This window comes from Spermophilus citellus, assembly GCF_964194105.1.
Source record: "Spermophilus citellus genome assembly, chromosome: 1".
Taxonomy (NCBI): domain Eukaryota; kingdom Metazoa; phylum Chordata; class Mammalia; order Rodentia; family Sciuridae; genus Spermophilus; species Spermophilus citellus.
In genome coordinates, this window is record NC_138182.1 from 28,770,642 (window position 1) to 28,784,108 (window position 13,467).

Genomic DNA, 13,467 nt, shown 5'->3' on the forward strand with positions numbered 1-13,467 from the left:
GGAGAAAAATAGGATGCTTATTTGTCTTGGTCAGTTGGAACAGGAATATCTCTTATAAGAATCGGTATACACAGGGCTGGGCTTGTGGCTTAGCAGTAATCGCCTAGCATGTGCAAGGCTCTGGGTTCGATCCTCAGCACCACATAAAAATAAATGAAAGTATTGTGTCCAAGTACAACTAAAAAAAGGAAAAAAAAAAAACTAAAAAAAAAAAAAGAATCAGTGTACACTAGGTGTGGTGGCACATGCCTGTAATCCCAGAGACTCAGGAGGCTGAGGCAGGAGGATCCCAAGTTCAAAGTCAGCCTCAGCAACTTAGCTAGACAACTCAACAAGTCCCTGTCTCTAAATAAACTATTAATAAGGGCTGGGGATGTAGTTCAAATGGTTAAGCACCCCTGTTTTCAATCCCAGTTATTAAAAAAAAAAAAAAGACTCAGTGTAGGCAATGGGTTTGAATCCTTAGTTGTATATGAGATCAGCCCATGGAGAACTTGGGAACACTCGGGCCCCACTCCAGAGACTGACTTAATAGGCACAGGCTGTACTCGATACCCAATGCTGTTTAAAGTTCCCCAGGTGCTGGTCCTCAAACTTAAGAGTCTCCACAGGATGCTTGTCAAAAGTGCAGCTTCTAAGAATCACAGCCTTTGGGACAGGAGTCCCCTGTGTTTCTCCTTTGCTAACAAAGCAATGAACCATCTTTTTCCTTTTTCTCAAAACCATGTCCTCCTTATTGGATTGGCATCTGGGACCAGGCAACAAACTTGGGAACCCAGATGGGACCCAACAGCAGCCCCCTTCTAGCTTTCTTGGGCAGACCCGGCTCTCCAAAGAACCCTGCTTCCATGCTGAGAATTCATGGTGCTGGCCAATTTGTTGAGAGCCAACTACAGTAGAGTTAGGAGTCTGCCTCAGGTCGAATCAGAGGTGCTGTTCCTGGGTGTAAAGGGAGGGACTGAGGGAGTCCCAGCAGCTGCAGAAGCTCCTTTTGCTTTAGGGGAACTCCCATCTTCTCTCCCTGAACAATACAGGTTGCTCCATCATGATCCACTTTGAGAAAAAGGAAACTGAACTTTGGAAAGTCGCGACAACTTTGGCCTTTAGCATGATCGCTGCCCTATGTATGCCTTGTCCAGTCATCTGCCACCTGCCACTGTGGACCTCTGGACTGATCTAATGCTGAATGCCCTTAACTTTCCACATCTCCACCTGATAGAGAACAAGGACTTCGGGTTACTTCCCCAACTTCACCCCCTTTCAGCAGAAGTAGCTTGGAGAGGTTGTCACCCACTTTCCACAGAAATGGAAGCTAGAAATTGACATGGGGAATCCTAACAGGCTTCACTTGATGCTTTGACTATATCCTTGTGGCTTTGAAACTTGCATGTTTTTTTCCTTTACCCAACCTCCTTCTCCTTGACCTCCTCCCTAATCTTCTTTTCCCTAACTTTTTCCCCGATTTTCTCTGACCTTCTTTTCCCTAATCTTCTCATCCCAGATCTTCTTTTCCCTGATCTCTCCTCCCTAATCACCTCTATAAAAGCCCCCTGTTCCTGCTGACTGGCAGAATCACAGCCTTTAGGACAGGAGTCCCCTGTTTTTCTCCTTTGCTAGCAGGAGGAATTAAAAAAAAAAGTGCAGATTCTCTAAGGTGGAGTCCTCTATAAATCAATTTGGTAAACCCATAGTCCCCCAAATTGGCATTTTAATAACCAGCAACTTCAAAAGATGCTGAACTGTAGAATAGCAACATGTTCTTTTTTCTCCAGCACAGCTACAGTCATTTTTCCATGTAGGGTACTTCTACAGCCATCCTCCCGCAAACTGTCACTGTCTCTATTTTGTATTGGAGATCATAGGAAGTACACATCTAGAACTCCCAGCAGTCCATGTACAGGTCAGTCCTTCTCTGTCACTAACTCTTCTTGCCCAGATGCCTTTAATACCAAATTATTATTGTTGTATGACAACTTCAAATTAAGAGCTTACGCCACCTGCCATGGATTTTCAGGAGTTCCAGGGCCAGGGGGAGGTAATTCCTCCTTGCTTCCTCCAAAATTTCCAGCTCCTCTCTCCTTATTTCAAAAAGTCCAAAGACTTTGAGATTCATGCCCCCCCAGCTGTACTAACCATTCTCCCACCTCAGCTCCATCACCATTGTCCAATGGCTGTGATCCTCAGCTATGAGTCAGAGAAGCTTATTAAAAACTTCAAGGTCCAGGCCACACTCAAGAACACTTAAGTCCAACCCCAAAAGTAGTATTCTGTCATCGGTAGTGTTCCATGGGTGATTTTAATTTGCAGGCATGGTTGAAAATTGCTGACCCAAAGTCTTACTGCCCACTCTGCTTCTTTATTCATGATTAACCTTTTCCATCTCAACTTCTAACATCATTTCAGGGATGTAAGCATACTCGCAGACAACCTATACAAAAATCATTTTCCTCCCAGTCTATTAACATTCTTACTTATATTCTTATAAGTACCTTAGCCACCCAGCTTCATAGCTATACCAAAACTTGTTCAGAGCAGTGAGTGTACAGCTCCAGAATCTTACTTCCTAGCATCCCACTCAGGAATTTTTTCCAGTTTCCCTCAATTCTATTCCCCAACTCTAACACTTCTTCTGCATCATGAATAATATCCTGAGAACCTCACCTGTCTTCACTCCTCTTCTGAAGAACTTTCAATTTTATGGACCATTGGAATCACTCCCTTGCCGACTCGCTTGGCTGGCCAGACCTGAAGCCTGGTGGAAGCCTAGATCTCTACTTTCCACACCTGCACTAGAAGGCTGAAGTGTTATAGTACTAGAATGCAACTGCCACCAAACCTGCCAGTAGCACCAGCAAGTCTCAAATGGCCCCAAATCTCAAAATGAGGTTAACACTATTAGACAATCTTATGACGCAAATTATGCCTGACCAGAGGCAAACATGGAGCTGCTCAATCTTGGATTTTCAGCTTTCAAACATTTGAGCCAAATAAATCTTTAAAAAGTACCCAGTTTCAGATATTTTGTTATAGTAACACAAAACAAACTATGTATCATCTCCTTTTGTCATCACACAACCAACAAGAGACAGGCATTATCATCATATCCATTTTATAGATAGGTAAATTAAGATATAGCAAGCAACTTGCCCACATACATCTCCTAAATAGTGCACCCAGCAATTGAAATTAGGTAATCTGGCTCCAGAACATGCTGCCTAACTAATATAACTCTCAATGCCATCTATCCCATATCTCAAAGCAGAAATGTAAGAGTCATTTATTTCTTCCATCATTCATCACTACTCCTATACATTTCTGATCATCTTGAATTTACGGACTTTTATCCATCTCTATGGTCACCACTCTTGTCCAAAGTATTCTGCTTATATATTCATTAACCTCCTAACCCCTTTCCGTTCTTCCTTCCTACCTAGTCTTCCCTCATAGCAGTAACTGAGCTTTTTTTTTTTTTTTTTCTTGGAGGTGGTGGGGGAGCCGTCCAGGGATTGAACTCAGGAGCACTTGACCACTGAGCCACATCCCCACTCCTATTTTGTATTGTATTTAGAGACAGGGTCTCACTGAGTTGCTTAGGGCCTCACTAAATGGCTGAGACTGGCTTTGAACTCACAATCCTCCTGCTTCAGCCTCCCGAGCCATTGGTATTACAGGCATGCTCCACCATGCCCATCTTGAGTTTTTTAAAGTAAGAATCTGAAGCTGGGTGCAGTGGCACATGCCTGTAATCCCTGTAGCTCGGGAGGCTGAGGCAGGAGGGTCGTGAGTTCAAAGCCAACCTCAGCAACTTAATGAGGCACTAAGCAAGTCAGTGGGACCCTGTCTCTAAATACAATACAAAATAGGGGTGGGGATGTGGATCAGTGTTTGAGTGCCTCCGAGTTCAATACTCAGTACCAAAAAAAAAAAGAAAAAGAAAAAGAATCTGATGTTACTGCCCTACTGAAACTCCTTCATGGCTTTCTTATGCTTGACCATGGTCTTTGGATCCCATCTTCTTCAGCTCTATGTTCCGCATTAGCCCGAGGGAGCTCCCATTCCTGAAATATGCCAAGTATGTGCCCCATCCTTTCAGGACCTTTATTTTTGCTTTTCTCTTGGATCAAAACCATCTTCTCCCAGCTCCCTTCATCCTACTGATGCTAACTCTCCTGTTGCCTCTTCCCAGATACAGTAAAAGGGTCACTCTATCTAGTACCGTGTTTCCTTCATGGCATGTAGCATTTCCTTTTGTTCTCACACACAACCAAAAAGAGACAAACACTATCATCATCCCCATTTTCTCTCTCCGAATTTTGGGAGAAAATACAAATGTAGTAACCAACAGCCTGGAGCAAGTCCTATTCCACTTGTGTTCAAATCCTGGCTCTACCCCAAGACCTCTCTGCACACCTATGAAAAAAGGTATAATAGTTCCTACTTAATATTTTGCAACAATGTCTGGCTTATTCTAGGTGCAGATTCAGCATTCACTATAATAATGTATAACTGGAAGCAAGGACACTGCCCATTGATCATCTCAGTATTCCCAGTGCTTAGAACACCAAGCTTAATTGTCAAATGAATGACTTTTTTCCTCTTCATTGTTCCCTTCACATAAATGACAGTCTCTACCTTTTCCAGATGTCATACTGGTATTTTTACTCTGGAATCACCAATTAATTGACTTCATGGTCTAATTCATATGCATTTATTTTATTCTATTCACATTGTACAATTGTTATATAACCTACAAAAAAGTACAAAGTCTAGTCCATTTTTCAATGCCAAGTCAGAGCCAAGTTGCAAAACAGGAAAACAGCACAGTAAGTTATAAGAGTTCACAAGCCACACTGCCTGTCATATGATGCATTTAAAGCTGTAAATATTGCCACAGGAGAATTTCTTGTCTTTGCAGCGACCACACAGTTCCTGTCGATGAGGCCTCCTTAGATCAATGTGTCTTTTCTTTTGAGGACAGGAACAACGAGACTTTGAACAGGTCTTTAGAAAACAAGGAACAGTTTGGACACTAAATTATCAAATTAGAGTTTCAAGTGTAATCTTCAAATTGAAATGCTCCTTTTTACTACCCCAATCCCCCATATCTTCATCAGTTCTATGAGAAGCCCATGACCAACTGTACAAAACCACTTGAAACCCCTTTAAAAGCCATGCCTTTAAAGAGAATATTGAATGCCATGCATTCAAAAGAATATTGCTGAGCCAACCAAGATAACACAAAAGAGTTAAAAAGTTCTATAGAGTGTGCCTGTGTCATTTTGTATATGTAGCCAGGTGAGGGTGAGGAGCAGTACATGGGTACTAAGTGATTTGATAACCTAAATGAGACCATTAATAAGGCTAGAGCAATAGTTCTCATTTAGGGGTGATTTTTTACCTGTGAAGGGATATTTGACCAGGTTTGGAGATATTTTGGGTTGTTAAAACTAAGGGGAAGGGTTATTCTAGAGAAAGCCAAATTCTTTTCTTCCCAGACATGCCCAATCTTTACTAAGATTTAATACAGTGCCTTTCAACCATTAACACATTCTGTTTTGTGATAAATAAAATAACTGGGGGCTGGGGTTGTGGCTCAGCGGTAGAGCACTCATCTAGCATGTGTGAGATGCTGGGTTCGATCCTTAACACCACATAAAAAATAAGTTAAGGTATTGTGTCCAACTACAACTAAAAAAAAAGTTTTAAAACCCCACAAAGATCATCGATTTAAAAAAATAATAATTATGTTTTATGGGGACTGGCATACTCCCCCGGTCCACCTTCCTATCCCTGCCAACCACTGAAATTGATAATCACTGCTCTAAAGACTGCACATATCCCAGAGCCACACAGAATTAGTCAATATTTATCTTTATTTTTTAATATTTATTTTTTAGTTGTAACTGTATCTTTATTTTATTTATTTATTTGTATGTGGTGCTGAGGATCAAAACCAGGGCCTTGCACGTGCTATGCGAGTACTCTACCACTGAACCACAATCCCAGCCCCAATATTTCTTTTTATACTGTAAAAAGTATGCATTTTTATTTTCCAGTCTTAAATATGATTTGTCAAATATTATGTATAATCACATTCTCTACTTAGAATTTTCTTATAAGGAGGAATACTCAAATAGCTAATATAGTATGCCTCACACTGTCCTAAGCACTTTATATAAATTAATTCATATAATTATCACAATTCCTTTTTAAGGGAGAAAAAGTTCAATGAAATAATGGTTTATTATAAAGGTAGATGTCTGCTTTTGGCAATGGTAGATTAGGTAATTCTGACTGAACCTACTGGACAACTAGAAAAACTGCGTTAAAAAAATAACTGCTTGGAAAATTATCAAAGCATTAAGAAGCAAATCCAGAATAGAGTAAACCTGACATATGGTATTGTTTAAAAAAAAAAAATCAACTCTGTCACACTTTTCTGGAAATGTTAAAAGGCAGGTTTCCTTCAAACTGTTTTTGGATTTTTTTCTCTCCTAATCTCAAAAAGACCATAATAGAAAGTTACATTAATCATCTAATTCTTTTGCACCAGGGATTGACTCCAGGAGTGCTTAACCACTAAGCCACATCCTTAGCCCTTTTTTGTATTTCAGAGTCTTGCTAAATTGCTTAAGGCCTCACCAAATTGCTGAGACTGGCTTTGAACCTGCAATCCTCCTGCCTCATCCTACTGAGCTGTTGGGATTACAGGCACGCATCATTGGGCCTGACCTAGTTCTGTGATTTTCTAAACACTGGAAGACACTATAGAATCCAATCACAGGTCTATTAGTCTAACCTTGGGCAAGTTATTCAATCTAATTGAATTTAGCCTTGTGACCTATAAAATATCAATAATATCTATTACAAAAGGCAAGTACAAACGATACTGCATGTAAAAGGTATCATGAAATATAATAAGCTGGAAAGAGGATTAACAAATTGATGAGGCTAAGAGATATACCAGAATAGAAGAGGCCTCCAAGCAATTCATACATTGTATAGGACCCTTTAAGGCTTCAGCAGAAGAATAAGAACCAAAATTGACCCTCTGTCACAGGTGCTAAATCTCAGCTTTAAATCAGCTCAACTTTAGTCTGCCTGCCTGCCTTTCATAAGCAAATATAAATCCTCTCCAAAAGATATACTTCTAGGTAACAAATTATCACCATGGCTTTCACATGTGATACTAGCACTCAATCAAAAATATCCAGGTACATGAGGAGACAGAACATACTTGAAAATCAAAAAGAGAACAATAAATTCATAGGGGACTAAGTTAATGGAATTATCTGACACCTATCTTAAAGTAACTTACTATGTTCAAGGAAGAAAGACTAACATTCCCAGCAAAGATCTAGAAGTTATTTTTTATAAACAAAAATTCTAGAACCAAAAAATATAATAACGGAAACTGATAACTCAATGAATAGGTTTAACAAATTGGAAAAAGTTGAGATCATTATAAATGGTGAATAGTTGAATAGATAATATCCTGTCTGAAGTAAGCAAAAACAAACCAAGGAAAATACAGAAAAGAGTTTAAGAAACAGACATGAATATAGTATAAGGTCTAACATGTATAATTGGAAAAGAGGGAGAATGGAAGAAATAACATTTGAAAACATAATGACTGATAATTTTCCAAAAGTGATGAAAATTTTCAAGCCACATATTCAAGGATCATTTTACAGAGACAAGAAGCAGGATAAATACACAAAACTCCCATAAATAGGCTCATTGTTGTAAAACTGTTATAAAAATATTTTTAAAGCAAGCAAATTTAAAAAGGGGGGGGATTACTTCAAGGGAAGTATAATGAAGCTGAGCAGCCAACTTCATAGAAATAATGAAATTTCAGAACTTTAAAAGTCACAAATACTGTCAACCTGAAATTTCTATACCAGCAAAAACTTCTTAGACATCCAGACAAAATAGAATTTATCATCTTTATGCCTATACTAAAGAAAACATTAAAGTCTATTCTCCAAGTGAAAGAGAAGTGATCCCAGAAACAAAAAAATACAAATGACAACAGAAAGGATAAATACATAGCTAGTAGATGTTGACTTTGTAAAATAATATCTCAAAGTTGAAGATATGGGTAAAATAAAAATACACAACTGCAGCATATACATTAGGATGAAGTGATATAGAATTTGAGAGTGCTAAATTCTTTGCATTGGCAAGAAGAGTTAATTTAGACTCTGATCAGTCGTGTTGCCATTTCTACAGTAACCACCAGAAGAACCTTAAGGAATGAATAACTTCCAAGATAAAAAATAAATAATTTTCCAATTGATTAAAATTACTCCAACCAGGCACAGTGGTGCATGCCTTTAATCCCAGCTATTTGGGAGGCTGAGGTATGAGGATTGTAAATTCAAGACCAGCCTTAGCAACATAGAGAAACCCTGTCAATAATTTTAAAAAGATCCTGGGATGCAGCTGAGTGGTAAAGGGCCCCTGGGTGGTTCAATCCTCAGAAAGGAAAAAAAAAAAAACAAGTGAAAATAAGAAAAGGGAGTATAGAAAAAATAGTAAGAAAATGTATTTAAACCTTTTTTTTTTTTTTAAACCCCAGTACTGGGGATTGAACCTGGAGTACTCTATCACTGAGCTATATCCCCAGCCCTTTCTCTTTTTTATTTGGAACAGGGTCTTGCAAAGTTGCTCAGGCCAGTCTCAAATTTGTTATCCTCATGCCTCAGCCTCCTAAATTGCTGGGATCACAGGCATGTGCCACCACTCCCAGCCTTAAACCCGATTTTATAAATATTTATATTAAACATAAGTAGACTAAGAATCTCAGACTAGGAAATCCAAGCCTAGAAAATTTTAAACTAGCTTTTAAAATATTTACTTTTCTATAATTTGGGTAAAAGAAATGATAAGTAGAGGATTTTATTTTAGAAAAAAAAAAAACTTCTTGGGCTAAGGATAGCTCAGCTGTAGAGTACTTGCCTAGCATGCACAAGGCCCTGGATTTAATTTCCATAACAAAAATGTAAAAAACTTCCCGATTATGAAAATAATTTTACACTTCTCTGAAAAGCTTGAAGACAGATTTCCTTTAGGCTGTTTTATATTATCCCTCACCCCAAACTCAAAAGGAATTAATAGTAAGTCAAGCTCTCAACTAGTTCTGTGACTTTCCACACACTGAAATATAGCATGGAATCCAACTACAATCCTAATAGTAATGAGTCTAACCTTGGGCAAGTTATTTACTGTTATTCAATTTAACTTTCTGATTTATTAAAAAAAATGAGAATGCCAATCACAAAGGTTAAATTACAGGAGAAAACACATGCTAAACACTTAGCCCAAAGTTTGGCACACAGTACAAGCTTAACAGTTACATATCAAAATACTACATTCTAACTATAAACAGGATATTTCAGGAAAAACATATACATCATAAACACACCACATAAGAAAACTTAAATTGTAAATCCTTCCCATTTTTTCCACAAAGCATAAATTCTGATTTGCCTTTTATTTCTTTTTTCCTTTTATTTCTTTTTCTCAAGTATTTAATCATAAAATTTCAAATATATGAAAACTTAACATTCCTATGCTAATATGCAGTTCTATTAAATCCTGACATTTTCCACAGAGGCTTCGTGTTGATAAACAGAAACACAATGAAATTGTTCCGTGTGCTTACCTGACAGTGGATTGCTTCTACTCGGTAAGGGTTAAAACTCTTTTGGCACTTGCAACAGAGTTGTTTGAAATAAACCTAAGAAGAAATTTGTTGTTTAAAGTACAAGCTGATATAGGTATATATCTCCTAGGCTATTAGTTTATTAAAGTAAGCCATTTCCTCACCTTGTACCTTGCCGTTATCCAACCTCTACTCTTGGGGTTTTAAGCTCTACTAGTGCTACTGGTCATCACCTTTCTTAATCTATGAATCTAATTTTCCGTAACTATAAAATTGGGATACTACTACTTATTCTTTTCTGACAAACACCCAATAACATACTTAATAGAGACTCAATAATAGAAAGTAGCTGTTATGATAGTTTTATTCATTGTGTGGGCCAAGCCTTTCTTCTGAATGAACCCCAACTTAAGCCACTTGACATGTTACATTTTCCAGTATTGCCCCACTTGAAATGTAAATTATTGTGGTTACCATCAGTACCATTTTCTAGGTTTTGTGCATTTTCCTGTACAAAATTTCCTCCCTACTTGGTGAATTCCTCCTTTTTGTCCTCAAAGTCCCGTTTGGGCATAATGATTTGTCCCTCAGGTTAATCGTTGCCTCCTGTGTGATTACCACTTCCATGCAGTGAGAGCCACTGCTCACATCAAACTGCATTCTTGTCTAAATCACTCCTAGCAGAATAAATTTCTTGAGGATGACAACTGTGTTGTTCTTTGCCTTGGAATGTCTGAATTAAACCCATGCTTTTTCTTCTAGCGAGAGAGGAGACTTTTAGTTTAAAATTTACCTCCTGGGTCCAGTAAATGGCTAGTCTGAAAACACAAGTCTCATTCAAGTCTTAGTGTGCCTCTTTGCCCTCTCCCTCCACAGGCCTTTAGCTAGAAAGGCCATATCTGAACATGCAACAAACTCAGATGCTCTTATAAGTTAATGCAATAGACGCACTATAGATGACTGCCAAATACAGCCCAGAGGCCAGGCAAAACAGAAGCCACTCAGCTGCATCCTGTTCTCATTATGAAATGAGGGTCCATGATGATCAGAGTCTGATATTCATGAAAATCTAGAAGTGCAGAACAGAATGTGAAGTCATTCCCAATCTCAATGTTGAGAATTAACTCCATTGCGGGTAGGGTGTATACACAGTCTTAGCTAAGCAAATCTCTTTAGGAGTTTTCTACCTTCGTAAGTTATTTCTTTTATTGCCCCACCTTGTGGACAAACTGGAAATTTCCTCAAACTAGAGGCCAAATCTGTTCAAAATACACCAGCTAAAAAGTTCTTCTAAATAACCTGACACTTTGTCCAACCAAACTACCAAACCACATACAACACAAGGATATGGCTCAGGAACGGAGGTGGACCGTGGAATTTAGTTTGATTCAAACAGTCACTGAATGCTTGCTGCATGCTTTGCACCCAGGATACCAAGATGATTGAGACAGGGTTGTAAAGTCATCTTGCAACTGGAAACAGATCCTTCCTCCAACTGACATCTGTGCCCACCCCATTCTTCTGTCATATCCCATTTACTTTTACTTACCTTATTAGTTCCAGAAATGCACCACACATAAGCACTCTCCCATCTGGTCTTACAGTCTTTACAGTGAAAATAGCCATATTTGGGTTCCAAAAACTGAAAATAAGGGGGTGGGAGTCTTTTACTATATTTTGGAGGGAAAAAATTTTTATTTATTTATTTATTTATTTATTTATTTATTTGCTAATTGCTTTGTGTAAAAATTTAAAATTACCTCCTTAATGTCACTTATATCTATGTCAATGCTACTACATTCATTTAAGGGCTCATCTCTTTTAAGGATTACCCTAGGATTCTTCTTGCTGTTGTTGCTCATACTTTTCCCATTCCATTTTCCACCGTGCCACCAGCACAATCTCCCAAAATGAAACCTGACTTCATATTGCACAGAGTTGAAGCTCTTGACTCCTTCCCAAAAGCAATAGTGGCCAGATTTTTGGTTTTAAGTTAGGCTTGCCACCATGTTTTAACAAAAACTTGCAAAACTCACAGACCACGTAAAACATGTTTTCAGAACTCCCCGACCAAATAAAAGGATGAAGCAAGAGAAGACTTTGCTCTTATTGCCCCAGAAATGTAAGAGAGGAGAGGGAGGCAAGGGACTAAAGAAGAGGGAGGAGAAAGTATACCTGGAAGTTGGTCTTCCGGAGAGGCTCTGCAGCGGCAACTCCTGGCGCCTGCCTGTTCTTTCTTTCCGGAGGATACACTGCATCTTCCTGCCCCAACTCCTCTGGTCCTCGGAGTTCCTCCTGCCCATCATCTTCTGACCTTGGCGTTGATGGTGGCTGCTGGCTGTTCTCTGCAGGGCCTGAAAGCGCCTTGTTTTCCCCATCTTCTTCATCCTTCCGCAGTAGGCTCAATCCCCTGCGGCTGACCACTGGCGAATGTACTCCCCAGGTTGTCACTGGTTGCCTGTCCCAGGGGGAGCGGCTGCGCAGGGTTCGAGGCCCCAGGGAGCACTGCACGGACTTGTCCACCCGCAGGCTCACCTGCACGCCCACTTCCTTGGTGTTGGCTTTGCATAGCCGTAGGCTTAAGTTGGGGTTCATCTGGGCAAGAATGGCCTTAAGTTGAGCCCTCTTGTAAGGGTCCACGCAATAGTCTGGGGCATTTGCTGGCACCAGCAGCCCTGGCCTGGCCAGGAAAGTAGGGGGACCCATGCTTTGCCTCCAGTCGAACTGTTTGTGCCCCGAGAGTGCCGGATGGCCCAAAGGCAGTGGGTTTCCATAGCCCTGGTATAAGCCATAGGGAAGGCGGACAAAGCGCTCCATCCACTCACCAGGTGCTCAGACTCAATATCCTCCTGTGTTTAGTGTCCTTTCGCCTTCCACCTTTACTGGCCCCTTCTTTTTCCTGGTCAAGCTGGTTCAGGTTCATCCTTGGCTTCTCCATTTATTTCAGAATCTAACAGGAGCTGCTACCTATTACCCAAATTAAAGGAGGGCTGATGAACCTACCTGCAGAGATCTACAGCCACTTGATTCCTAATTGCTTTTCCCTAACCTCTTCAATTCACCATTCCTCAATCATTTTCAAAGCTGTTTTTCATTTCTGACTATTCACACACATGCTTTAATTAGCAATTTTGTTCATTTATTCCTCTAGTGGCCATTTTATAGATCCCTTGTGCACTGTTGATGGAGATATAAATTAGTACAGCCGTTATGTAAAACAGTATGGCACTTCTTTAAAAATTAAAAATAGAATTATCATCTGATCCAGCAATCCCACTACTTTGGTGTATACCCGAAGGAAATGAAGTCAGGAATCTTAAAAAGATACCTGCACTCCAAGTTCACTGCAGAATTATTCTCAACAATCAAGCTATGCAAACAACCTGTCTGTTGACAAGTGAATGAATAAAGAAATTGTGATATAATAGGGAATATCACTTAGCTTTAAAAAAAGAAAATCCTGCCATTTCCAAGCACATGGACAAATCTTGAGGCATTATGCTAAATGAATGAAATAAGACAGGTAGAAAGTTAAATCTGCTGAGAGTAGATTTCTAGTGCTCTTTCTACATGTACAAAAAAGGTAACTGAAAGATGAATGTGAATTGCTTGACTTGCAGTAATCATATGTCTATGTATACTAAAATATGTGGTACATATTACAATTTTTATGAAAAAAAATTCAAAAAATAAAGCATTAATAAATTAAATACAAATAGTTATCTGAGCAGCTGCACTAGAAGTATACAAGAAAGGAAGTATATTATGGTAGATCTAATGAACGTCAAATCCCTATT

General features: G+C 39.2%; 1 protein-coding gene across 1 annotated transcript; it reads right to left on the reverse strand.

The window, feature by feature from the left end:
• Positions 1-4,857: 4,857 nt before the first annotated feature.
• On the reverse strand, positions 4,858-12,608 carry ZAR1L (zygote arrest 1 like; the record flags this gene model as incomplete). The annotated part of the gene is made up of 4 exons (XM_081286171.1): positions 11,846-12,608; positions 11,220-11,312; positions 9,671-9,745; positions 4,858-5,001 (listed from the first exon to the last, which is right to left on the reverse strand). Exons 1-4 carry the CDS (start codon positions 12,485-12,487, stop codon positions 4,858-4,860), a joined length of 954 nt encoding a protein of 317 aa, XP_081142297.1. The 5' UTR covers positions 12,488-12,608.
• Positions 12,609-13,467: the final 859 nt, after the last annotated feature.